The sequence below is a fragment of the Canis lupus genome, chromosome 26 (assembly GCF_003254725.2).
Source record: "Canis lupus dingo isolate Sandy chromosome 26, ASM325472v2, whole genome shotgun sequence".
Classification (NCBI taxonomy): Eukaryota; Metazoa; Chordata; class Mammalia; order Carnivora; family Canidae; genus Canis; species Canis lupus.
Genome location: NC_064268.1, coordinates 14,357,235 through 14,385,187, shown reverse-complemented (window position 1 = coordinate 14,385,187; position 27,953 = coordinate 14,357,235). Strand labels below are relative to the sequence as shown.

General features: G+C 47.1%; 1 protein-coding gene across 15 annotated transcripts in view; it reads left to right on the top strand.

The window, feature by feature from the left end:
• KSR2 (kinase suppressor of ras 2) overlaps positions 1–27,953 on the top strand; it is a 442,470-nt gene that overhangs the window by 381,132 nt on the left and 33,385 nt on the right. For 14 of the 15 annotated variants that reach the window (XR_007406266.1, XM_049102042.1, XM_049102049.1 and 11 more), the window contains one exon: positions 418–785. Coding sequence is in view for 14 of the 15 variants with exons in the window: in XM_049102042.1 (XP_048957999.1) it covers positions 418–785 (368 nt within the window). In the remaining variant the exon portion in view is untranslated. Of the gene's footprint in view, positions 1–417; positions 786–10,167; positions 10,474–27,953 lie in introns of those variants that run through there. The other variant, XM_049102053.1, reaches the window with a different exon arrangement.

Below are 27,953 nucleotides of genomic sequence, written 5' to 3'. Positions count from 1 at the left end.
GACCGAGGGGCTTCTAGAGGGAACTTCCATTTTTCATTACTCTCTACACTCAGTATAGGGGTCAGACTTACAACCCCGAGATCAAGAGTCATATGCTGTCCTGACTGAGCCAGCTAGGTGTCCCCTCCCCCAGGAGACATTCAGTGCCCAAACCAGGAAAGTCCAGCAAACCAGCATGGGTGGTCCTCTAGCATTTCTTCTCTGGGAGCCTCAGTTTCTCGCCTAGCAAAAGGGCATTGGATAACCATGATCTCCCTTTCAGCTCCACCTTATATGATTCTGGACAAGAGTGACCTGGGCAAATAGATATATGTCCACACTGGCCAAAAACGCACATAGAGACATGTCCAGATCTGGGGGACCTTGTGGGAAGGCAGGGCAGGAGCCACTCTGATCACTCTCCCCTTCCGGCCACAGAATGAAGAGGGCCACGATGAGGCCGAGGAGTCGGAGGATGAATTTGAGGAGATGAACCTGTCCCTGCTCTCAGCCAGGAGCTTCCCACGCAAGGCCAGCCAGACCAGCATCTTCCTGCAGGAGTGGGACATCCCTTTTGAGCAGCTGGAGATCGGCGAGCTCATTGGCAAGGGCCGCTTTGGGCAGGTATACCATGGCCGCTGGCATGGCGAGGTGGCCATCCGGCTGATCGACATCGAGAGGGACAACGAGGAACAGCTAAAGGCCTTCAAGCGAGAGGTGATGGCCTACAGGCAGACGCGGCATGAGAACGTGGTGCTCTTCATGGGCGCCTGCATGAGCCCACCTCACCTGGCCATCATCACCAGGTCAGTCCTTCCCAGGCTTCCCACCCATGGATCCATTCCCAGAGCTCTGCCTCTGGTGGCCTTGAGAAGCAGGGGTTCTGGTTAATGCCTTGTTCTGGTAAATGGCGCTTCTTCTGGCTCTACCATTTACAATGGTGTGGTTTTAAGATTTGACATTCCAGAAAATACTTTTGATGCCAAAATCCTTTGGCAGAGTGGTGCCACAGGAAGGGCACCATAAAAGGGAGGTTAGGAAAGTTGGTTCTGGTCCCCATGTACTCCAAGGATTTGTGAAACAACATCACTGAGATTCACTGTCTCCGTATTTAAATTGAGCTGAATGGATCCAATCAGGAATTGGCTGATTTTTTCTGTAAGGGGCCCAGGAATGAATATTTTAGCTTTATGGGCCATACAGTTTCTGTACCAACTGCTCAACTCTGTCCTGTGATGTGAAAGCAGCCACAGACAAGATGTAAATGATTGTATGTGGCTGAGTGCCAATAAAACTTTATTTATAAAAGCAGGTGATGTGCTGGATCTGGCCCTTGGGCCCTAGTTTGGCCAACCCTGGGCTGAGATCATGATGACTTCTTTCATTCAAGAAGCAGAAAACATTTGCAGCACTTTACCATTGCTATCTTAAATATCCAACAACCATGATCTATAGCTGCACAAGAGACATAGTGAGAACTGACATTAAGAAAATGTCAGGTGATAGCAACTTTCCAGAACTTGATCTCTAGCCTCACTCAGTGACATGGGGCATTGAAAAAAAAAAATAGCTTTGGTTTCAATTCTTTGGTGTGTTTTTAAACTCTGGCTGTTGCTCCCCTGTTGCATTAGGGCTAGCCATACTCATGCCATTCTTGGTGTGGCCTGTGATGCCAAGAGTCAGCTAGGATCTCTCTCCTTCTCATTCTCAACTCCAGTGAGAAGATCCCAAATACACAAGCCTCTCATCTTGACAGGTGTCATAGCAGGAGCTGTGAGCTCAGGAAGAGCCAGTGGGTCTTTGGTTCCCTTGTGATACAAAGCATCTTTGAGCCCACTTATAAGATCTCAGGGGTCAGAAGAAGGTGTGTTATTGTCTGTCAGCATTGACTGTGCAGATGATGGATTGACTGGAATCCATGTGTCAGATGGTGAGTGTTTTCAAAGGATTGGAGATTGAGAAGTGGCCCTTCAATCCTTCCTAAACGAGGGTAAACATGTTAGTTCTCAACCCTGAACAGAAAAGAAGAGGCTCTCAAATAACCAGCTCAGATGGTATGCAGGGGCTGAGCTGTTCTCATGAGGTGAGTGTATCAATAAGCTTGTGCTGAGTAACAAGCTACCCCCAATGCTTGAGAGTTTTCCTCTCTTCTGTGGACAGTTCTGTGCTGAGCCAGGCCCAGTAGCTGGGCTCATGGATGTGTCTGTGGTTAGCTGGCAGGTCAGACTAGGAGCTGGTCATTCTTGGATGTCCCTACTCCTGTGTCCACAGGTTGGCAGGTTGGCAGCTGGGGTGCCCTGATTCTCCTCTTCATGGCCTTGTATCCCCCAGCAGCCTAGCTTGGGCTCATTCTTGTGGTGGTCTCAGGATTCCAAGTGCTGCAAGAGGTTGAGCCCTGATGGGCAAGTGCCTTTCACACCTCTGTCATGTTGTGTTGATCAATGAACGTTGGCCAAACCAACTCACATGGTCAACTTAGATTTGAGGCATGGAGAAACAGACCTTACCTCAGCATGGGAGGATTTGTGCTGTCATGTGGCAGGAGCATAGATGCAGGGAGAGGGACAACCTGTGGCTACTTCTACAACCTGCCACAGCTCCTTTCCTCCTCTCTTCATTATCCAGAATGTATCATCCTCCTGCATAGCCTTTTATTTTGGGATGTGTACATCTGGTTGGAAGGCGGTCTTTCCCCTCCCTTCACTGGCCTTCTTTCTACTGCTTCCACCAGACTGTCACCCCAAATTTCTCTCCGGTCAGCTTCTCACCTTCCAGTAACCCCTCTTTTTGACATCCCCAAACTAGAACTTTGAATCCCATCATCTCCTGTCCTTTGCCTGGCCCTTCTAAGGACCTCTCGCCTCCCGCCCTCTGACTTTCTCAGTGTTACTGATGGATCGCAGTACCCCAAGCCTCCCTCACCCCTTTCCCAAGGGCTGGGTAATTAGAAGTGGACAGATTCAGTTAGCAGCCACCCTTGAGAAATAAGTGGTCATTATGAAAATGTGTCACTCATCCTGTAAGCCAGCTGCATTTGGGGCCTGAAATTTCTATTATGTACAAACTCTGCCCCCCTACTCCCCGAGCACCGTAACTGCCTGCAGATTTCACAAATAGCACAGCCTTTTCCTGGCACCGTGATAAAGACTCTGCAGCTTTGGGACATGTAATTGGTGTATGAAGTGTTTTGGTATTTTGTGTGAAGAAGCCAGATGAGCCCCAAAGAAGTGGCATTTATTCCATATTATTGTATCATTATTTATTTTTTTATCTTGGGGGATGCTCTGTGAACCCCATTCTCCCATGTAGCACCATCCACTTGTTGACCGTCAGGCCTTTTATCTGAACATTCAGTTTGAAACCTGATATTTGAGTAATTTGATTAATCACCTGCATCCACATAATTGGCTGGCTGAGGTCGATGGTTGGACAATAGCCAACCAACTGGAACAATTTTGGGACCCTGGATTTATTTTACAGGGAACATAAGACCAGATAATTACCTGGCATATTCCAACTAAATTCACAATGGCGTGTTCTAGCCAATTACTTAGTAATTATCATCGGAGTTAACAAGTATTTCTAAGATTAGCTTCCTTGTAATACGATGTGTATGGCTCTTGGGGAATGAGTAATAACCAACTAGTTACCCAATTGCTATATCCACAAATACAATTAGCAGCAGGATTGCTAAATCGTTTCACGATTGGGTCATTATGAGATTATTGCAAAGCTATTGGCAGTCTGCACAATCGTTCATTTTAAAAACTCCAAGTGGAATTTAAAGCCGACAGAGCTGAATGAAAACATCTCTCATCCTTCTGCCTTGCTGCAGAGTTCCCAAGGCCTCAGTGTCCCCATCTGCAAAATGAGGCAGAAGTGGGTGCTTGTGGCAGGGTCCCTCCAACTCTGACAAAAAGCTCTAGGAATGGGCTGGTTTGAAAAGCAGCCTGGAACAGCTCTGGAGTGGTACTCCCTGAAATATAGTCCACCTGGATCTCCTGCATCAGAGCCAGCAAAGGGAGGAAGGTCGTTCAAATGCAGGCACCTGGGTGCTCCTGTATTGGTTTCCTAGGGATGTTGTGATGGGCACACACTTGGGTGGTAATATGACACACATTTATTGTTCTGCAGTGCTAGAGGTTGGAAGTCTGGAGTAGGTCTCACTGGGCTACAGCCAAGGGCTGCTCTCCTTTATGAATGAGAACATTTCCTTGTCTTTTCAGCTTCTAGAACATTCCTTGCATTCTTTGGCTTGTGGCCCCTTAATCCTATCTTCAAGGCTAGCGGCATACCCTCTTGCTTCCATGATCACATAGCCTCCTTCTGTGGTCAGATCTCACTCTTACAAGGATACTTGTGATTGCATCTTGGACCTATCCATCTGGAAACCTCTCCCATTTCAACATGCTCAACTTCAATCACATCTACAGAGTCCCTTTGGCTATATATATATATATATATATTTTATTCAGAGGCAGAGAGGTAGAGACACAGGCAGAGCGAGAAGCAGGCTCCATGCAGGGAGCCCAATGTGGGACTCGATACCGGGTCTCCAGGATCACACCCCAGGTTGCAGGCGGCACTAAAACGCTGCGCCACCGGGGCTGCCCCCTTTGGCAATATTGAGATAACTTTTGTGGTTTTCAGGGATTAGAACCTGGATATCTTTGGGCTTCAGTTTTTAGTTTATCACATCACCTTGGACCTAATGATTTAAGCCTGTTTGTAGATTAAGACTTTCTAACCAAGCTCCCCAGCCCATTCTAATCTGATTAATATCTGGGAACCATACCCTGGGGCATATTACCAGTGAGTACCTACTGTGTGCTTAGCACAGATGCCGATGTAAACCAGCTAGTGCAGAGGGAAATGAAAACAGGAAAGTTTTTGGGAAAAAAAAAAAAAAGACCAGACAAAATTACAAAATAATTAGGATCTCAGTGGGAAGAAATTTGTTATTAATCTGGTGACAGGAGCCAGGACCAACCTACCTTAGCTAGGTGCCATGGAGACCAGACCAAAGCAAAACACTACCACTGATGTCTCCAGGAGGGCTTCATTAGCAGGAGCCTGATCCCATTGAACTCATCTGGGCCATATTACAGATATGGAGACTGAGGCCAGGAGAAGAAAGTGGGGCTGGGACAGGAACACAAGGTCTCTAGCAATGCTTGAAAACAGCTAGCTTTATCCTCCAACAGCTTGAAAACCCTAGCCTCCCCCAATCCTTGTCCATTCATTAATTCAGTCATCAGATACTTAGTAAACACGTTGAGTACCAGGCACTTTGCTGGATGCCAGGGGATGACGGTGAGCAAGACAGACATAGACCCTGTTCTCAGAATGCTGTCATTGTAGTGGGGGAGACAGAGTAGTGCTAAGTAATAATGAGACCATTTGAATAGGTCCCAGCATATTGAAGGAACCAAGCCAGAGCAGTGCTATAGAGAGACTTGGGGATGGAGTTATTTTAGGTGTGCACTATGGGAGGGAGGATCCAGGCAGCCTCTCTGAAGAAGTGGCATTCGTGCAGAGACCTGAGTGCAAAGAGCCAGCTGTGAAGACATGGGGCAGGGCACACCTAGCAGAGGGAGTAGCACATGCAAAGGCCTGGGGGTAGGAATGAGCAGGGTGTGCTTTGGACCATAGCAACTTACAGCAACTTACATGTGGTAGAACATGGTCAGTGAGGACGAGAGGGTGGGAGGTGAGGAAAGAAGCCAGCAGGGGCTAGACTGGGGAGGGGAGTGGTGCTCGAGCCTGGTTGACTTGGGCACTGATGCCTACAGCAGCCCATCAGCTTGGCACCAGCCCATTTGGGGCAAGATTGTTCATCTATAGGAGTCTGGCCCATGCATTGTAGGATGGTTAGCAGGATCCCTGCCCCCTACCCACCAGATGCCAATAGTACCAAGTCCTTAGTTGTGAGAACCAAAAATGTCTTCAGAGATGGCCAAATATCCCCTGGGGCAAAGTCACCCCCAGTCAAGAACCACTCCTTGGGAGTCTCTGGTTTAATTAGTCTGTAGAGGCCACAGGTTTCAGTACAAAACTTCCCCCATAAGACTCTACGAGGCACCTGGGAGACCCTCTGCTGTAGGATCTGGAAGCCTGACGAGAGGTCTGGATCTTATTATGCTCAGGGTAGCCCTTGGAGGGTTTGTGAGCAGGGTCAGGAACTAATGTCTTAAAGGACAAAAAAAAAAAAAAGAAAGAAAAGAAAAACCCAAAATAGAGGGTGGTGGCCCAGGAAGAGTATTTTGACAGCTGCCGAGGCAGTTTATCTGGAGGAGGGAGGTGGGGGCTTGTGGGAAATGCCAGTGTATCTGCCCTGACTTCCCATTCTGGTCGGTGCCGATGACTTCACCAGGCGCCAGTGCCTGGTCCCTCATCCCGTCCCGATGCCCTTGGCCAGCCCGGGAAGCACTGCGTTATGACGGCCCTGCGCCGTCGCCCTTCTGCCGGGGGTGCGTCTGTACCAGCAGCTCCACCCTCGTTGTCACTAAGGGTGGGTCAAGGGAGGGAGAAGCCGCCCCATTCTTCCCGAAAGGTTTATCACCATGTCCCAGTGCACTTATTAGCTTCCGCCCCAGCCCTGTCCCTGGAAAGGAAGATGCAGTGTGCTCATGGGCCAGGCGGAGACGACCGGGTCCATCGAGGGGCTCCCTTCCTGGAAGCTAAACGGGGCACAGCTGATCCTCATGTCTGAAACCATCTCCCTGCCTTGAGAGGTATTTATTTAATGTTGATAAAGGCAGAGCCCCCCCAAAGACACCAAAACAGCAACAGGTTCCACCAGCCTTCAGCAAGTGCCTTGCTTCGGGCCGGGCATGGTGATGTTATTCCTTTTGTGACTGTGCCCATATTACAAGTGGGAAAACTGGGGTCAGACAGGGAAGGGAAGCCCTTGAACAAGACTGGCAGGACCTGGAATTGAGCAGACATGGATCTGATGTTAGCCCAGCGGCTTCCTTCTTTGCCTCGGGCTGCATCCGCCAGGGCGAGGTGGGTAGGCAAGACTACTACATTGCAGGATTTCCCGGATCACACCAGACTCACCTGCGGGACTTGGTAACAATGCAAGAGCTAGGCTCCCTCCTAGATCAATGAGCCAAAGCCTCTGTCTTTTTAATTAAGTTTTGGAGGATTTGGTACACTGTGTTTTGAGAGCCACTGGCTTATTAAACCGGTTTCATTTTTTTTTTTTTGTAGCTTTGATTCTGTTTATGTACTAACATATCCTGTAAGTTGCTATGGGCCAGCACACACATACACACACACACATGCCTCTTCCATATACACTACATCACACACTCTCTCTTCTCTTTGTCTTGCTCTTTATCTTATAAAACACACACTCACTTTCTCTCTCCCAGCAAAAGACTTGTAGTATTAACAATAACAATTGACGAAGATCCCATAGCCCACAAGCCCCCACCTCCCTCCTCCAATCTTTTCCTAGAATCTCCAGATTATTTAAAGCCATGCTTCAGGGCAGCCCGGGTGGCTCAGCGGTTTAGCGACGCCTTCAGCCCAGGACCTCATCCAAGAGACCCGGGATCGAGTCCCGTGTTGGGCTCCCAGCGTGGCGCCTGCTTCTCCCTCTGCCTGTGTTTCTGCCTCTCTCTCTGTGTCTCTCATGAATAAATAAATAAAATCTTAAATAAAGCCATGCTTCATAGCGTGGACCCCTGGCTAGCATCACCTCGGAGCTTTTTAGAAAGACAAATATAGGATAAAGAATTCCCTCTCTCCTAATCAGAAGGTCTGGGGGTGGGCCCACTCTCTGAGTTTAAGAAGCCTTCCAGGAAGTCTCTATGTGCTCAAGATCAGAGCCATCGCTCTAAAGAGACCGGCTCCCACTTCCTACCCTGAGTGATCAGGCTTTTCTGCTGCCAAGAGCTGCACACCCTTGAAACCTCCTTGCGGCCTCAACGAACCATTTTGCCAGGCGGCACGGATTGGTGAGTGGCTGGGCCCAGGAAGAAGGAGGGCCCAAAATGTCCCAAAGTGAAGACCAGCAGGGGCCTGAGAGCCACCCGTTAGCTTCAGTGCTAACGCGTGTTCACAGATGTGCATGGGACCCTGGCTGAGTGCCTGGCTGCCTGCTAGGTTCTCAGAACACAGTTCCTATTGTCCTACAAAGACTTTCCATTCCAGCAGAAAAGACGGTCAGTAACAAATTAGACAAGTAAGATAACTACAGCATTGCCTTAAGAGCTGTGAAGACCACAAATGGAGGATGGGTCAGAGTGACAGGAGGGCTACTTTGAGGAGGGGTTGAGAAGAGGTGTCTGGGGGAACTGACATTTGCACTGAGACCTAATGAAGAGGAGCAGCAGGGAAAGAGTGGTCCAGGCGGTGGTACAGCAGGTGCAAAGGCCCTGAGGTGGGAATGAGACAGGCACATTTGAAGACCAGAAGGAAGTATGTGAATGACTACGGGGAGGCAGGAAGGAGGCTGCAGGGCTTCAAAGGTGTGAATAAAGGTGTAGAATTTATTCTATTGCAGGGGGAAGCCAATGAAAGATTTTAAACAGGAGCTAACTCACAGCACTCTGCAAGTTTCCTGATGGCCTGGCTGCCTGCTGCCTCCTCTTACACTCTGCTCATTCGTCAATTCAGTGTGTCAAAACTCATTTGGTTGAGAGCAGTGAAAGCACCAACCTAGCCCAGCCCCAAAGAATGCAAGCAGAGGAAATGGGATTCTGGGGTGCCCTGGACATCGCTGTGGTGTTTCCACCTGAGTGGGGCTTCAGAATAGGTGCCTGAGTGGTTCCTCTGTGTTTGGGAACACCAAAAACTTAAGAGGCTTTTTCAGGGGTGGGAATAGGAGGGATCAGGACAATAAGGGGCATTCCAGAGACATCTTGTCGTGAGAGAGGGGTTTGGGATATACACCCCGGGAAAGAGAAGGACTTCCCCACTGCTTTCAGGAAGATTTTTAAAAATTTCTCATTGGGCAAGTGTCCTCAGTCGCTGGGTGCCCAGAGTCTGAATGCAGTTGTGATGTCATGTGAGGTTGGCTGGATTTCACCCACCCCCCTACTCCAACAACCCCTTGGGGCAAGGTAGTAATGAAATGCCGTGGGGCCTCATTTGCACAGCACTCTAAGTCTGGTAAATATCAGGAGCTTTTTAATAGACCACGTCCAGCTCCGAATCAGTTCTTGTTTTTTGTGCTTTCAAATATAACAGCGCCAAGCTGCAATATTTGACAGACAAATAGAGGACCCTGCCTTCTAAGACAGTAGTAACTCCATCCCCGAATGAGATTTTGACTTCCTTTTCCAGTAACTCTGTACTTGTGGGCTTTCTGATTTCTTCCCCCCTTTGGGCCAGTTTGATTGTCCTAAATATAACATACAAGAGTGGGGGTGGGGGGGCGCTGAGCACATGAAGATTCCGCCCCCCCATCATCTAGTGGAATCGTCTTCCTTTTATGTTCAAAAAGCTGAATTGCTTTTCCTTTATAAAGCACAGCTGAAAAGGTTTTTTGTCTGTGGCTGCCTTTAATTGTGCTGGAATGTGAAGCACCCCGGGACTTTTGTGAAGGAAGCGCTATAAATGCACTGCATCATTATCATCATTATTATTAACATCATCTCATGTACATTGCATATGCCTGTTGGTAAATGACCATATGACCAGCAGAGGAGTTGCCTGGGTGAAGGCTTCGCCACTGGCCACCACATTCCTAAAATCTCAAAGATTCTAAATTACTGTGTGGGCCATCTGTTATCACTTAAAAAGTCACTTGGGCGTCTTATTAGGCAAGTGATAGCTTATTGAAAATACAGATCAGCAAAAAGAAAATGAAATTCACCTGTAAGGTCTACAGCCAGAGGCAATCACATTAACATTTTGGTATATATCTTTGCAGGCAGGTTTCTCAATATATATATGCAGTTTCCATATATATATATGTGTGTGTGTGTGTGTGTATATATATGTGTATATATATGTGTGTGTATGTATATATATACAAACTGATGGTTTGTATTTGTCAGGGTAACAGTAGCTGCTGTAACAAATAAGTTGTAAAGCATTAGATGGCTCTACACAATGGAAGTCCATTTCTTGCTCACATGGTAAGTCCAAGATGGGTGTTCCTGGAATGTAGGTGGCTTTTCCTCAGGTGTGGAGGGATCTAAGGCCAATCTCAACTTTTGGATCCAACCCTAGGGCTCAGAGTGCTCTGCATCTAGCTGGGGAAAGAAGAAAGTACATAGAAGTTGTGTGGGATGTTTTCCATGAGCCATACTTACGAGTGATGCACATCATTCTACCTGTGTTATGGGCTGGCACATTTCCTTGACCACACCAGGCTGTAAGGGAAGCTGAGGAAGAGCCAATTGTACTCCCAGGAGGAAACTGACATGGGTTTTGGTGAAGAGCCAGCAGATCTTTGACTACGCACACTTTTATGGATAGATCTTCTATCCCATGAAGATAGACTCATCTGGCAATCCTGTTCTATGACTTTGTTACTTTCACCAAATATATGTATGAATGCTCCATTTTTTGGATTTTGGTTTTTTGCAAATTTCTTTACTGTTGTGTGCTTCTGTTTCCTCACCTATAAAATGGGATGACCCTTTTCCCTCCTGCAAGGTAGAAATAAGAATTAGAGATCAAGCTATAGCTTAATGCCTCCAATAGCCAGAGGTGCTCAATACCTTGTATCTCCCAGTTGCTATGATAATAATGATGCTACTCTAACGATGATGGCAATAATGATAGTGATAGCAATTAACAGTAGTGGTGTATTTCCTCCCGGGTGCCAAGGCATCCCTGGCACTACAAGCAGCAGGTGTTTTATGTTTATTATAACATCAAATGATACAAGGTGATGGCTATAGGTTGACCCCTTGGACTCATGGTCCAGTGCTGCTCCTGGCTTGTACCTTGGCCATGTTACTTAACCTCTCTGAGCTTTGACCTGTCCACAGGGAGATGTTGACAAAGGAGCTGGATATCCTGGTCTCTAGCTCAGAGAAAGGTTGAGGCTGGAAATAACCATGTGTGAGTCATCTGCAAAGAAGTGGTGATTGAAGCTGTGGGCTTCTGTGGAAGCTGAGGTCACCCAAGGACAGAGCCTAGAGCACCTCCACCCGCACAGGGTGCCTTGGTGGGGAAGGGTCACCATGCACAGGGGACTGAGAAGAAGCTGGCAGGACTAGAGGAGCCTAGAAGAGCATGAGGCCCTGGAGTCAATCCAAAGTGGTATTGCATTGCCCACCTCCCCCCCTCCCCATTCCCTGGTACGCCATCGCTGTTTTGTTTTCATTAGAGCACTTCTCACCATAAGATATCTTCCTCATGTTTGCTTGCTTTTTGTCTCTTTTCCCTACATCCTTTCCCCCACCCTAGAACATAAGCCCTAGGAAAGCTGGACCTCAGCTATTTGGCTCACCTCTGCATCCCCAGTCTCTAAAACACTGGGTCCTCCTTAAATACTTGTTGAATGAGTGAATAACTATTTCCAAAAATATATTCACACACATTATCACAGCCTGCTCCTCTAGGCAAGTGTAGCAGCAAACAATGAATGGTACTGTTTACTCGGAATCACTGAGAAATGAGTGGGACATAAGTAAAATGTAGTACAAACTGGTGGGGGGGGTGGCTATAGGATGTGGGGGAATTAACAGGGACCAAAAGCAAAAGATGCCAACTATGTGATGTAAGTGAGAATACAAAAAGAGACTGGGTGTAATGGTGGAAATGAGGAAGGGAAGGCATGGCCCCTGCACCCTGATGCTCACAGACAGGTAACTGGATGATTCTCAGTGTCACAATCTCTGCAATAGGATCCTGGGGAGCTGTGGGGACCTGGAGCTGGCCCCTTTTCCAACCAAGGAACCGGCCAGAGGGACAAGAAGGTATTGGCATTCCTAACAGCCAAGAACTGTAATGCAGAGGGCTGGCGTTGGGAGGGAACAAGACAGGGAAGAGGCAGCAGAGTCAGCAGCTGGAGTATAGGACCCATTTGGGTACTAGCAAGAGATAAGAAGCTGGAGATAGTCTGAAAGGACCTCATGGGCCAAGCTAAGGAATCTGGACTTTTCTCCCAGAGGCAGGGAGTACTACCCAGAGTTTTAGCCAGAGGAGTAACACAGTCCAGTTCACATTTTAGAAAGACCACTTTGGGGTGATCCCTTTCCTTAGAGGAGCTTGCAGCAGGACTGTCCATCTGTTCCCCGTCCCCCCTCCAAAAATGGTGTGGACAGCATTAATCCTCCTCGGACATCAGCGGGAACAAATGTGGGTTTTAATGCCCTAGGTTCTAAAAGATACTTGGCATGACTCCCTGAGGGGAGAGAGCAACAGCAAGCTGGCAGTCCTCTGGAAACAAAGGCATTTTCAACAGCTTTCACTATTTACCCAAGTTAAAAATAGCCAGCTGTGCTCCCATGTTTTGAAGGCAAGTGTGGGCAACATCAGGTCCTTAACATGTGTTCCAGAAACCAGAGGGATGGTTTCCTCAGCTTTGCTGGCAGGCCATGGTTAAACAGACTCAGGAGCATGGGGGCAGCTTTGCGGAGTAAATCAGGGTTGTAATTAAAAGCTGGTTTTCTGCGATCTGATCGGCCTGCGTGCAAATACTGGATTTTCTGTCTTTTGAATGGGTTTAGTGACTGTCTGAAGTAGGTACATTCAATTCCCCCATTTATGGATGAGGAAGCAGATGAAGCAGGGTGGCTATGGTTACATAATGCTGGGGATGGTCAGGATTCGAACTCAGGATTGTCTAATTCAGACCAGAGTTCATAACAAACCACTCCCTCCTGTTCTTTCCCTTCCCAACTCTAAGTCCATCCTTCTTTCTAATGCCCCTTGGGCCTCTGAGAACCTTGATCTGCTGGTCCTCACCCCTGGGCAGGGGGAAAAAGCTGACCTACCTCCAGGTCCTGTTCATTTGTCTGAACCACCAAACTTACCTGGCTTATGACTTGTTGAGTGGCCAGGTGCAAATTGTAACCCTGGCATGTGTCCGTCCCCTCCCCTCTCCTTGTGGTGGCCTCCAGGGTGGTGTGGGTGGGTGGAGAGTGGGAAGTGTCAGATCAGTATGTTTTCACTGCTCTGGGAACTTGCTGGGCCCTGGGCTTTGCTTTGATGTATTCCCAAACTGGTTATGGTTGCTTGAGCACTTCTCAGCTTCTGCTTTGTCCCTGCCTGGTCATGTTTAAGATAATTAAGCCCATAAATCAAATAATAAATAGATATTGACTCTTTGTCATGGACTATATCAGGATTGATTGACCAGTGGGAATACTGCTTTCCTCAATCAATGGGGAGCCAGGGGGATAAATAAATCTTGATAATGACTGGCAAGAGGAAAATCAATAGGTATATTAATATATGCATTGGGAGCCTATATCTTTGAATGTGAAATAAGAGTTTGTTTTGGCAGAAGAGGGAGAACCCGGGAGACGGAGCAGGACGAGACAGACAAACAGTATCCCTAGATGCAGGCATGGTACCTGGCACACCTTGGGTACTTTTTTTTTTTTTTTTTTTTTTTGGTGAACTACAGAGATCCAAGGAAAGGTCTGCTTTAAAGGAAACGGTATTTAGTATTTTTTTTCCATTCTCTGAATGTTGAGTGCTCAGAAATCTCGTCTGCCTGTGGGCTGCACCCTCCTCTGGAAGAAAAGAGAGGATGGAAAGCCTGGATGTGATGGGGAACGGAGACCAGGCTGCTTAGTGGCTGGCAACCCCCACCAAGGAAGAGATTGCTGAACTCAGTCAGGGACAGGGAGCAAAATCAAAAGTCTGGTTGGCACATTGAGCATAAGGTACCTCTGAGCCTTTCAAGAGGTGACGTCAGGTAGGCATTTAGATAAATGGCTGTTCAGAGTGCAGTTCTGGACGTGAGGCCCAGAGCTGGCAGTCATCTGTGCTATGAGAAACGAGGAACCAAGGGCCTGGAGCAGCACTTCTCCAAGTGGAACTCCTGGGTGGGGCCTGAGAATTTGCATTTTTAACTGGTTCCCAAGTGATGCTGACATTGTAGGTGTAGGAACCCCACTTTGAGAACCAGTGAGGGCAGTGGGGAAAGATGTAGGTGAGAAGAAGGTAGAGTGTGCCTATAAGGAAGCCTGATCAGGAGGGGCCAGAGAATCGAGGAGAACCAGGAGGGTGTTATCGTAGAAGCCCAGGGCAGACAGTATTTCAGCAACGGAGAGTGGTCAGCAGTCTCAGATGCTGCTATAGAAAGACCAGGCGAGATGCAGCTGGAAAAGTGTTCCCTGGAACTCCTGCAGCCTCAATATTTTGTTGGGTTGTGGCTTTCCACCCATTGGCAGACTTCCCTGTTTACCTGTCCAGGGATGTTTGACTGCCCCACCTGTGCTCCTAGGTGTACAGCATGTGAACTTCCAGGTTAGGGCCAAGGTTCACGTGGGAATGGAGCTCTTTACCCTCTGAACTGGAAGGATGGTGACGATTTTAGTGATGCTAGTAATAGTTTCAGAGGGGGCTGAGGCACACAGCTGGAAGATCCATTCCCAGGAACAGCAGGAAAGAGCTGAAATTCATCAGAATGGCTGTATGGATTCACCGAGGCTGGAAGTGAGTCCGCTCCGGGAGTGTTCTTTCTGGGCACGGCACAGCATTGTTTTCAAAACCAATCCTTGATGTTCAGCATAACTAAAAGGAAGGAAGGGAAGTTGGTTGCTTGGTTGAATCCTTGTCGATATAAGAGAGGGCTTTGTTGTGAAGTGGCACTCTCGATGTCAAGGGGAACTTGTTTGTTGAGCTTCTACTGCGTGCTGAGTTCTCTGCTAGGTACTTTAGAGCTATTGCTTCATATAATTGTTGTCCACATTTTACAGATGAGGAGGCTGGGACTTTGGGAGATGAGGTGGCTCATCCAAAGACCTACAGCTAGTGTGAGTCTGAATCAGGCAATACCGTTGACCTCTCTGATCCTTAAGGCTCTCTTGAGCCTTAACACTACCAGGCTCTACTGTGTCATCTTAAGAACAGACATAATTTTGTGTTCGAATATTCCTTGTGACTGTTCTCCAAGGCTCTCTGAATGAGTTTCATAGATCACTGTCATGCTCTGGTCGCTTCTCTCATCCTTGGGTATGGAGTAAAATTTTTTTAAAGATTTTATTTATTTATTCATGAGAGAGAGAGAGAGAGAGAGAGAGAGAGAGAGAGAGGCAGAGACACAGGCAGAGACACAGGCAGAGGGAGAAGCAGGTTCCACGCAGGGAGCCTGATGCGGGACTCAATCCCCGGTCTCTAGGATCACACCCTGAGCCAAAGGTGGTGCTAAACCGCTGAGCCACCCGGGCTGCCCAAGTATGGAGTAAAATTTATGGGGATTTTCCCTATATAGAAAATTTAACTGGGGTGGGGAAGCATTCTTGCATGTTAAAGTCAAGAATCTGTACATCTCCCAGTGCCCGGCCGCGTGCGTCATCAGAAAGTACAAGCCGACAGTCACCAAAATAAGCTCCCAAAACTCTCGGTTTACTAGTTGTCTGGATCTGAGTAATTAGACTTTAATACAGGTTTGTCAATGTAAGTTTTTCGTTTGGACTGGTAATTTTTAAGCCTTTCTGAGCCTCACTTTTCTGTATCTGTGCAATGGAGATTATAGGCCCCTACCTTGTGGGTAGGGATTGTTGAGGATTAAGTGGGTTTCTACATATAAGGCACTAAGCCTGTTACACCTTGTAGAAATTGGTAATGGAAAGCCTCACTAAAGTGGACTCAGGATGCTGGCAGGGAAGGCTGGAAGGGGGAGCTGTGCCACTCAATGTCAGTGGCAGGAAGAATAATCAATTTACAGACCCCTAACAAAAGAATCTCCACAGGAAAGAATCATCAATCCAGACCCCAGCAGGGAGAGATGTACATTGCTTCTCCTACAAGGATCGACTAGCCCTGGAACTCAGCTGATGAGCAACTCCTCACCCTGAACCCTTGCTTCTCTCCTCTGGACTTTCCTTTCAAAACAACCCCTCCCAGCTTCCGCTTCCTTCTCCATAAAATAACGTCCTCTTTGTTTGTTGGACTTGCCTATGGCTTTGCCGTAGCTTGCTTATCCTGGGTTGCAATTCTCTGCTATTTTGCTGTTATAAAATAATGGGTGTTTTATTTTTAAGGCTAATAACATGAAGTTCTATGTAAGTATTGGCAATTCTCGTTGCCGCAGTGATTATTACTAGTAGCCCTGCATCGTGAGTATGCAAGGGGGCAATGCAAATACCACTCTTGTCATATGCTACAAGAGGAAGAACTTTGGACATGGAGTTATGAGTCCTGGCTTTGTCACATGCTGGCTGTGTGACCTTGATCAAATCACTCCCCCTCTCTTAGCCTCCGTGTTTTCATCTATAAAGTGGAGATAACCATGTATGTTTCCCTGGGTGGCTAGGAGGAGCAGTATGGAATGGCAAGACTGAAAACTGGGCATGAAATGGCCAGAATTAGAGAAATGTGCACTAGTTTTTAAAATTGTCTAATAATAACAGTTTATGAAGCATTGACTACATGTCTGGTGGTGATCTAAGCACTTTGACTTTTCCCAGCTACCAGGTGAGGTTGGTACTTCTGTACTGGTGGAGCTGGGATCAGGGCTCCTGTCTGCTGTTGTCAAAGTGGGTATACATAAAGCACTTTACTGGGGAGGAGGATTTTCTTCTTGAACTGGCAGGTGGCAGTGACCCAAGTTTCAAGCTGGGGCTGCAGCTGAGGGGAGCGGCAATCAGTGTCCCCTTCCTGGGGTCCAGTACTTCAGTGGTCTCCCGGGCAGACCATCCCTCTACCATGACTGACAGATGAGAAATAGGGCCACGGGTCTCAGCTGTCCTCTCCTTTTGACAGAAACAGAGAGTCTTGGAGTTGGGAAGTTGTTCTTGCCTCTAATCAAAAGGCTCGTCTCTGAGTCCTCTTCAAAAGCAGATTCCATTTCTTGTAGGTGTTCAAAAGACCCAAAGGAATGCCGAGCAGGAACAGACCCAATATCTTCAAAGGCAAGGAATGAGTCCCAGCCATCTTCAGACTTTCCCCAGCTGGAGCCAGTCCCTCCTAGGCAACTATTAGTACAGCCTTTTGGGACTGAGGCCCAGATCAAGGATTTTCAGTGGACTTGTCTGGAGTTTATGTAGACCACTGGGGCATGTCCCTGCATGTCTGGCACCCAGGTCCGATCTCTATCTAAGCAATAGAAGTGCTTCTGACAGGCTCTCAGGCAAAAGATGCTGTACCTTAGCCCAATGGGCTATTATTATTCATCTTGTTAACTCACTGTTTCTTGGGCCCAGCTGGCCTTGCACGCGTTCCTCCTGTTGGAATTCTGCTTTCCCTGCCCCACCCTCTTCCTCTCCAGCTTTCAGCCTTGGTGCTGGGATATCCCTGGGGCTTATCTCACTCATCCAGTTACAGAATATGGAGGTGGAAAATGAGTGCTGTTGACATGGCATCTGGAGGGATGGGCCTTCCATTATGTGCTGTGTATGGCAAGGGAAGGGCCGGAAGGGAGCCAAAAGTTCAAATACTACTTCTGCTGTGACCTCAGACAAACCTTTAACCTTTCCAGCTCTCAGTTTGTCTGTTTGTGAAATGATTAGAACATTACCTACTTCATCTTTATCTGGGTCATTTTCCTCCTTGACTGGGCCTGGTTTGCCTAAGTTGAACCCTTAGGAGTGAGTGACCACTCATTTATCCATCTATCCATCCATCTATCCACCTTTCCACCCATCTACCCACCCATCTATCCATCCATCCATCCATCCATCCATCCATACTCTCCTCAATTCATCCATCCATCCATCCATCCATCCACCCATCCACCTTCTCATCAATTCATCTACCCATATCATACCCCCACCCCTCTTTACAGATGTACCCATCCAACATCACCACCCTTCCTTCCCGCACCCATCCAGCATTTGCCCTGTCTTCCCCATCCATTCATCCATCCATCCATCCATCCATCCATCCAACATCCATCTGCTCAAGTACCCTTCTTCCTACCAACTCATCCTCCCATCTCCTGCCTAGATATTCATATGCCCATCCACCTACTCATAGCCCATCTACTCATATAGAATGATCTAGCCATCTAGCCATTCAGCAAATGGTTGTTGAGAACCCATTAGCACTGGTAGGCACTGGGAATGAGAGTTTAGAGCTTTCCTTCTGAGATCTGTTGGAGTCAGACAGTGTGTCATAATTAAAGCCAGCTCCTTGGAGCAAAGCAAGGGTAGAGTAGGGAAACATCCATAGACGGTAATCGCAGCAGACTGCACGCCCATGGAAATGAACTGTGGGTGGCACATTCCCAGATATGAAAAGAAAACAGACCATCTAAACAAAAAACAGGCAGCAAGGCTGAAAGAATCATCTCTGCCTCCTGTTTCCTTGCCTTTGGTCTTATTTTTATGGGATTCTGTGCTGATGAGCATGGAAGCAGAGACCCTGGAAGTACCTGGAGGTCTTGGGCTGGTGGGGATGGGGAGAAAAGATGCCAATTTAGTAGGCTCCAATGTAGCTTAGCACATTTTCTGAAGGTTGGAGGTGGGGAGAGGGATGAGTGGCAGGGCTGTTCCCTGCCTACTTTACACCCCATTAACTCCCAACTTGTAATAATGTATCAGTGGCAGGCTGGAGTTGAGTTATTCATTATTTATAGAGAAAGAGTTTGCTAAGCAAATCAGCAGTTCAAACAAGATCACAGGGGGGTAGATTTAACCCACTCAAAAAAAAAAAAAAAAACAACCAGAGTAGAGCCTCAGCACAATCACTGGCTGCAGGCAGATGGAACTGCTGGGGACAGACGGACACCCACTGGCCTTAATGGTTCCTGCCTTGTAATTCCAGAAACCTTCACTTTATTTCTAAGTGGTCTTTCTCTGAGGAACGCATCTCCTCCCCTTCTCTGCTCCATCTGGCCCGGTTTCGACAACTGGTTCTGTGTTGCCTTTCAATACTGCAGTAAAAGGCTCCAGTCAACCCTGGTAAGAATATCTTTGGGAGTCAAGTGTCAAAACCAGGTCTCTTGAACTCCTTCCCCTGTGTAAGATGAATGGCCATGGTTTTCTTTAAATGTCTTAAAGATCTCTGGTCCTTTCATCTAAGGACATCCTCTTGGACTTGAAGTTGGGACACCTGCTTTCCCATCTGGGTGCTGGATGATGCCAGGTCCTCCACTTCCTTATCTGTAGAATGGGCACACTACATGCATATGCTATACATACATCCCTATGCTATGGAGATATTTCAAGCAGGAGATTAAACCGGACAGTGTTTTGTAAACCAAAAAAATTTTTGAAACAGATGTGAGGGCAGATCATTTTTTAGATGGATGTCAATGAAAATGAGAGGCATTGTTTTTTGTTTTGTTTTGTTTTTCCTTTGAGTGAAAAATGAGTTGTTTCCATTTTTCTAGTAGTTCTGAACCTTGGCTTAACATTGGGATTATCTGGGGAGCTTTTTAAAATTTAATTTTTAATGAATGATGTTGGGACTCCACCCCAAAAAAGGTCCTGATCCAAATGTTCTGGGGTGGGACCTGGATGTCCTTTCATTTAAGCTCTCCAGGTAATTCCATCATGGAACCAGGATTAGGAACCACTATACAATTCCCAGGTGAGCCATGTTCAACTTCTCCCCTGACCTGCGCCCAAATCCCTGTTCCATTGTAACAGGGACCCTGGAGTCTTAACCTCCTGGCTGCTATGTTCTTTAAAAAGGACAGATTATGTCTCAGTTATCAGAATTATTAAGAGGAATAAATCCGACAACATAGGTAAAGTATGTTTCTTTGATGCCAACAGCACAGCTTGGGCTTGACAACTGATAGCTAACATCACTGTTGTTACTTCTCACGGGTTGGCCAATAAAATACCAGTTTCAAGTAGCTTTTGGGCTTCCTTGGGACAAAGTTCAGAGATAAAATTCAGTTTCTAAAGAGCAGCAAAAGCTGTGTTAATAGATAGAAACAGTTCTCACCAGAAGACTCGGAATAGCAACAGTAAGGAGAATTACAGTTTGTTGGGTACTTACTAGGTATCAGGGCTCCTGCCAAAGCCTTTACTTGAATGATTTGGGGTCATCTTATAGCTACCCTCCTGAAGTAGGTACAACTATTATTCCCATTTGACAGATGAAAGACCTAAGGTTAGTGCCATCCAGGGAGGAGTCAGGGAAGCTGGGCATTGAGGCCAGTAGCCAAGCCCCAAGCCTCTGCACTGTGAGTTGGAGAGGAGAGAGATAACAACCATGGTGGTCCTGCCCGGGATGGTTAGGCGTGTGCCTGGGCTCATTTCGGTTCTGCCGAAGCGCGGAGACCATTCTCCCACCTTGTCTTTTCAAGAGAACTAGGGCCAAGTATGCTCAGGTAGTCCCTTCCCGTTTCCAAGCCTCCAACCACCACCACCCCTTTCCCGCCCCATAAAATGGAGATGATGAGAATACATGAGATTATGTAGAGGATCCAAGGTGATGCCAGTGAAGGGCTTGAAACAGTGCACATAAGGAGTGCTAGTGAAAGACAGTGATTAGTCCAGCTGTACTGTTTTTCTTGGGGATTTCACAGACCCCAAAACTTACCTCTACCACACTGCTGTGCATCCTTGGGCAAGCTATTTCCCCTCCCTGTGCCCCTACTTTCTTCTTCTGTACAATTAGGACAGCCTAATACCCTGTCCGGTATTAGGTATTAGGATCAGATGGCTGTGGAAAATTAAAGCAGTCTGAATATTCAGATGCTTAGAGTAGCACAGGGCATAGCTAAGTGTTAGCCATGCCACTGTTGTTCTCATTGATTTATTCCTAATTCATTTGTTTTCATTTTTTTCCATATGCTAAAATGTAGGTTCCATGAGGGCAGAGGCATTGCTTTTTAACCTATTACCTAAAACAGTAGCTGATACCATAGTAGGTGCTCAATAAATACTTGAAGGTGTGAATGAGGGAGGGAATGAACGTTAGTTCCCAGGTGGCTGATGTATCTCTTAGACTATGCTGGGGTTTGGCTGTACCATCGCTGTGAGCGTCTATTGGCTCTGACATGACATGATGTGATGTGGCTTGGGAGCTCAGCCTTGGCTGAGACTTTGCTCACCTGTCTGTCTGTCTTACCCCCTCCTTTAGAAGAGATGGCCATTCCCTGAGTCACCCAGACATGACACTTGGCAGTTACTTTCCCCTGGATTTAGACACTGCCCTGGTCCAACTTTACCTGTCACTCAGGTGATTACCTGTATGAAGGCAATTGCTCATTTGGGCTCTGGAAGTATGCAGAAGGAATAACTGCCTCCCTGCTCCCAGCAGCAGTCTCGGGCTCCCTTTGGCTGGTTACAAGGGACAAGGGTCACATGAAGAGGCCAGGGTAGTGGTAGGTGGAGTCGTGTTGCATGGGACAAGGTTTCATCATTCTGCTATGGAGGACTCTGGAAGGATTTGTATTGGCGCACCGGATGGGGCGCAAACATGGTTTCCTTTTTGAGTCACAAAGCTCATTTCCCTGCTGTGTGCAGAGCAGGTTAGAGGGAGGGAAGTGGAGGAGGAGGCAGGCCAGTGAGGGATCATTGGGTTCATCAACTGAGAAGGGCCCTTAGAACTTCCTGACAGCAGTGGGACGTCTCCTTGGGCCCCAACACCCTGATGATATTGGGATGATGTCTTAATGATGGCAGATGCTCTCTCTTTGCCTTCTCTGCACCTTTGCCAGAAACCCTCCTCCACAGCCACCCTTCCCCCACGCAGCAGGCTCTGCTCCCTCTTCTGTGCCCATCCTCCCACATGTAGCCTGAGCCAGACAAGGGTCTTTTCACGCCTGCGTCCTCCCCTACACTAGAAGTTCCAGGAGGGCCTGGATTGTCTCTGTGAGCTATGTGACTGACCCCAGAGTCTAGCACTCAGCCTGAGACCCAGGAGTCACCTGTTTATTGTATGAATTTACACCCTGAGTGGTTACTTACAGGGAGACAGGAAATGAACACACTGTTAATTGTTTTTAATCCTTATAAGGAAGAGCAGTATTTTGGTTGGTACTCTCCATGTGCCAGGCACAGCAGTAAGCTCTTTAGATAAATTGTTTAATTTTCAGAACAGTGAATTTGGTTCATTAAATCCAGCTTATGGATGAAATAAATGGAGGCTAAGAAAGATAAAGCAACATGTAGTGGTAGAGGCAGGGTTCACATCTAGGCATTTCCTTGACAATTCATGAGGATGGTCCCGTCACTCTTATTTTGCAGATAAGGAATCGAGGCTCAAAGGGGTTAAATCACATGACTCTGTTCCTTGACTGGGAGGCACCAGAGCCTATCCATTCACTCTGAAGCCCGTGAGCTATCTCTGGGCCTCTGTCCAGCTGCTCCTCTTATAGGAGAGAGTCTAAGGTCTGCTTGTCTGCTTTTCTCCTGGAAAGGCCCCCACACCAGGCTTTCTTCTCCCATCTTCCATGTGATTTTTGAAGCTGCACTGGGAGGTGACAGTCAGCTTTGTGGACAACAGGGCTGTTCTGACACCAAGAGGATGGTAGCTCCGAAGCAAACAGACCCTCATTCACATGTGCTAAACAGGAATAGAAATTACAACCTGAAACTGACAACTCAGAAAAAAAAGAAAGAAAGAAAAAAAACAAAAACAATGTTTTCTAAGTGGGAAAAGAGAGGATATTGGCCGGGAAGAGAAATGTCATTTTCAGGCTGCCAAAAAGAGTGTTAACATATGATCTCTCTAGAGATCTACCGATAAAATCCATAGACTAATTCTTCTGGGCTGCCTCATTGAAATAATTTTTGAAATCACATCTGAGAGCCTTGACATTTTGTTTCTAATTTTGATAGAAATGATGTTTTGTTGGCTCAATACGGTGGCATGTGTGTCAACTTTGAAGGTTCCTTCCTAGTTATGGACATTCCAAACCTGTGTCCCCAATCGAAATTTTCAAAAATGGCTTTGTTAATCATTAATGTATGTGTTCCTTCTCTTGGCCGTCCATTCAGCCGCCCAATCCAGCACAGACAAGAAATTCAGCATTATACCAGGGAGGAAGAGGGGAAACACGGGTATGGGCAGGGTATGATGAAAACTCACAGAGAGGGGCAATGGGCTATTTCCTGACAAATAAGACCTTTGAAAGAAGTGGGAGATGAAGGAAGGGTGTTCTTGGTGGAGGGGATTGTGTACTCGAAAGCAAGAAAGAAGGTGCCACATTTGGAAAAGTATCAGTTGTGCAGTTGGATTGAAATAAATGACGCTGGGGCACCTGGGTGGCTCAGCGGTTGAGTGTCTGTCTTCAGCTCAGGACGTGATCCTGGGGTCCTGGGATGGAGTCCCGCATTGGGCTCCCCACAGGGAGCCTGCTTCTCCCTCTGCCTGTGTCTCTGCCTCTCTCTGTGTCTCTCATGAATAAATAAATAAGATGTTAAAAAACAAAAAAGGAAAGTAATGGTGCCAATTTGGTGGGGGGTATGGTGGGTCCCAAAGTCTAAGGTATTTTGACCCGGAGGGACAAATAATCAGTAATAATAAGAGTAGATATCAAGCCTTAGAGTGTGCCAGGCACTGTGCTGAACAGACTGTTGAGTGCCACTTTGTGTTAATGAATGCTCACAGCCAATCATGGGGGTGACTATGATTATTTATCAGCTTTTTATAGATCAGGCTCAGTCTTTGTCCATTCAAGCTGCTATGACAAGACACCATAGAATGAGTGGCTTATAGACAGACATTTATTTCTCACAGTTCTGGAGGCTGGGAAGTCTGAGATCAAAGTGCTGGCAGAGCCAATGTTTAGTGAGACTCTGCTTCTTGGTTCACGGATGACTGTCTTACCCTTGCCACCTCACCTGATAAAAAGAGGCAAGGGGGCCCTCTGGGGGTCTCCGTTACAAGGCACCAATCCCATTCATGAGAGCGCCCCTCTTATGACTTCATCACCCCTTTGAGGGCCCACCTCCAAATACCATTGGCGTGGGGATGAGGTTTCAACAGGATTTTTGGCGTGGACAGGGACATCCAGTCTATAGCAAGCTCCAGGAAGTTTCGTTCCTTGTCCCAAGTTCCCCGGGGGTAAACCACAGGAGCATAAGTCTGCTCAGGCAGGAGTCTGGGGAGGGCTGATGAAACTCACAGAGATGAAGGAGTAGCACGTCTGGGCTCTGGTTTTAGAGGGTGAGCAGCATCTCCACATGCCAGCTCCAGGTTGGGGTTAAACCCTGAGCTTCCATTTCTTCACTGTACAATGGGGCCGACTATACCCACCAACACTCAGCGCTTGCAGTGATGTGATTGATAGCTTCCACACTGGTGGGCAGGATGGTTAGAGACTGGCATGACATCTGAGCTCTGGCCTTGAGCTTGTGAGAGGTCTGGTTGGTCCTAACTCTTTATAAATATCCCAGCCCCCAGCCCGGACATCCCCTCTTACTGGCCTCCCCAGAGCATCCCAGTGTGCATGCCCCTTGCATGTTGAGGTGGCTGGACCCTTGTGCACTAGAATCTCTGCATCTTTGCCCTGGAAACTTTGTAGACAGGAGCGAGGGATTTAAGGAGGCCTGAGAGGGCAAGATTACCTGGTGAATGACGGGAAGGAATTCTCTTGGTGCCCTGGAGTCAAGAGCTTAAGCAGGGGGGGAAGAACCCCAAATGAACTTGAGTGACAATTTTTGCCCGTCTCTGAAAAATTGGCACAAACTTACATTTTGTTCGTGCACCTTCTAAATTGGGTTTTGGGGAATGACAGGGCTTTGAATTGAAACAGATTACCAAGGTGAGGCTTGGTGACTAATGGAAATATTTGTAATAGGATTACATGGAGTTTTCATCTTTCCCATGAAGATGCAACATTGTCACACGGCAACCTTTCAGGGCACGGAACCTGTGTTTTTAATCTCTCTGGACGTTTATTTTCTGTTTTTAAATGATTGAGAGGTGAGGTCACATCCCTGGGGTGACTTGCTTTCTATCTGTGAGAAGCAGGAGAAAGCTATTAACAAAAACATGAAATTGAATCTCACCGAGCAGATTCCCATTTGCCTCTGCTCTTTGAAACCACTGTGCTGCCCAGTTACGTACAAATGGAGGTGTCTGTGGACATTTGGAAGAGAACTGTGCTTCTTCAACATCAAGGAAAATGCAGCTCCCATCACAGATCCTGGTTCCCCTGGTGATGTTTATTGTGCTAGTGTGACCCTGGCCAGAGTCTCCTGGTTGCATGTTGCTGTTGTCTCTTTCTCTTTCATGCTCATCTTATGCCCTCACTCATATTGTAACTATGTGATTCAGTGCTATTTGGGGCTGGTGGTACCTATCTTGTGTCCTGGGAAACCCTGATTCATCTAATCCCCAAACCTGCAAACCTCCTCCTCCTTCCTGCTTAGTATATTATTAACCGGGAGCTATGTCAGGATAGGATAGGTTCATGCAACAGTGACAATCAACTCTGAAATTTCCATGGCTCACTCAGAAAGTTTACTTCTCACTCACATAGAATTTGCTGCAGTTTGGGCAATGCTCTGGGGGGTGGGGGTGGGGGTGGGGCTGCCTTCCACGCAGTCCCTCAGAGACCCAGGATATTCCAGTCTGCGGCTCTATCCTATCATCTAAAAAGAGATTATCGATGGGCTGCTCAGTATCCCAGCCAGGAAGTGGCAGGGGTCACCTTTTGTTGGCCAGAACCAGTCAGCCGGTGCTGCCTAACTGCAAAGAAACTGGGCAGCATGGTCTCCAGTGGCACTTGGAGGGAGCATCTCTGAAGCATCTCTGGAATTCAGAGACATGTGGCACTGTCTCTTCCACGCACATTTTCTAATCTAATCCCCCCAGACCTGTGAGGCAGGTTCTGGCTTGTCCATCTGCATTTATTTTAGGTGACTTGCCCAGAAGCTTAAGAGTGCCCAGACTAGGGGCACCTGGTGGCTCAGTCGGTTGAGCATCCAACTCTTGGTTTAGGCTCAGGTCATGATCTCAGGGTCATGAGATTGAGCTCTGTGTCTGGCTCCACGTTCAGTGCAGAATCTGCTTGGGATTCTTTTTGTCTTCTTCCCTCTCTTCCCTCTCCCTCCCCCTCCCCTCCCCTCCCCTCCCCTCCCTCCCCTCCTTCTCCTCCCCCCCCCCTTCTCTCTCTTTCTCTCAAATAAATAAATAAAATCTTAAAAAAAAAAAAAAAAAAGAATACCCAGACTGGACCTGGAACTTCATTCTGCTCAACTGCAAGTTCTAAGCTCCTAGCCCTGAAGTGCTACTGCCTCCGTGATATGGTCTCTGTCCCCTCCATTCTCTTTCTCTGTTTCCGCCTGTAAAAGGAACACTTACTCCCAGCACATTCCCCTGTCTCTAGATCTGTGTCCGTTTCTCCTGGGATAATGAAATGGTAGCTTAAATTCGTTTCTGTCCAAGTGGTCACCCCAGCAGTGCTGCCCGTCCAGCCTGCCTTAGCTCCCCTCAGCATTCTGGCTTTATCTAAAAAGCTTCCAGTGCAAAGGACACAGTGCTTTTTGTCATCAGGCTGGCAGAGACATGGGCTGTAGAAACGGGGCAAAATTCTTTCCCTGATTGACAAGTCTGCAAAATCAGGGGTTTTTCCTATTTCCCAGACCATGGCTCCTTTGTACCTCTGCCAATGCAACAGGAAGAAATGAGTGGGGATTTTTTGTCAACTTCTAATTTTCTTTCTTGAAAACTTTATTATTTTATTTATATATCTCCTAAAATTTGCTCATTTATTTTTTTTAATTTATTTTTTATTGGTGTTCAATTTACTAACATACAGAATAACCCCCAGTGCCCGTCACCCATTCACTCCCACCCCCCGCCCTTCTCCCCTTCTACCACCCCTAGTTCGTTTCCCAGAGTTAGCAGTCTTTACGTTCTGTCTCCCTTTCTGATATTTCCCACACATTTCTTCTCCCTTCCCTTATATTCCCTTTCACTATTATTTATATTCCCCAAATGAATGAGAACATATAATGTTTGTCCTTCTCCGACTGACTTACTTCACTCAGCATAATACCCTCCAGTTCCATCCACGTTGAAGCAAATGGTGGGTACTTGTCGTTTCTAATGGCTGAGGAATATTCCATTGTATACATAAACCACATCTTCTTTATCCAGTCATCTTTCGTTGGACACCGAGGCTCCTTCCACAGTTTGGCTATCGTGGCCATTGCTGCTATAAACATTGGGGTGCAGGTGTCCCGGCGTTTCATTGCATCTGTATCTTTGGGGTAAATCCCCAACAGTGCAATTGCTGGGTCGTAGGGCAGGTCTATTTTTAACTGTTTGAGGAACCTCCACACAGTTTTCCAGAGTGGCTGCACCAGTTCACATTCCCACCAACAGTGTAAGCGGGTTCCCTTTTCTCCGCATCCTCTCCAACATTTGTGGTTTCCTGTCTTGTTAATTTGCCCCATTCTCACTGGTGTGAGGTGGTATCTCATTGTGGTTTTGATTTGTATTTCCCTGATGGCAAGTGATGCGGAGCATTTTCTCATATGCATGTTGGCCATGTCTATGTCTTCCTCTGTGAGATTTCTGTTCATGTCTTTTGCCCATTTCATGATTGGATTGTTTGTTTCTTTGGTGTTGAGTTTAATAAGTTCTTTACAGATCTCGGAAACTAGCCCTTTATCTGATATGTCATTTGCAAATATCCTCTCCCATTCTGTAGGTTGTCTTTTAGTTTTGTTGACTGTATCCTTTGCTGTGCAAAAGCTTCTTATCTTGATGAAATCCCAATAGTTCATTTTTGCTTTTGTTTCTTTTGCCTTCGTGGATGTATCTTGCAAGAAGTTACTGTGGCCGAGTTCAAAAAGGGTGTTGCCATTTAAAGCGTCCATACAGTTGAGTCGTTTCTAGTATGTATTCGCAAAGTTGGGCAACTATCACCAACTCTAATTCTAGAACATTTCACCACCTCAAAAAGAAAAACCTTGTATCCATTAATGGTCACTCTATACCACCACCCTCATCAACCCCCAACTCCTGGC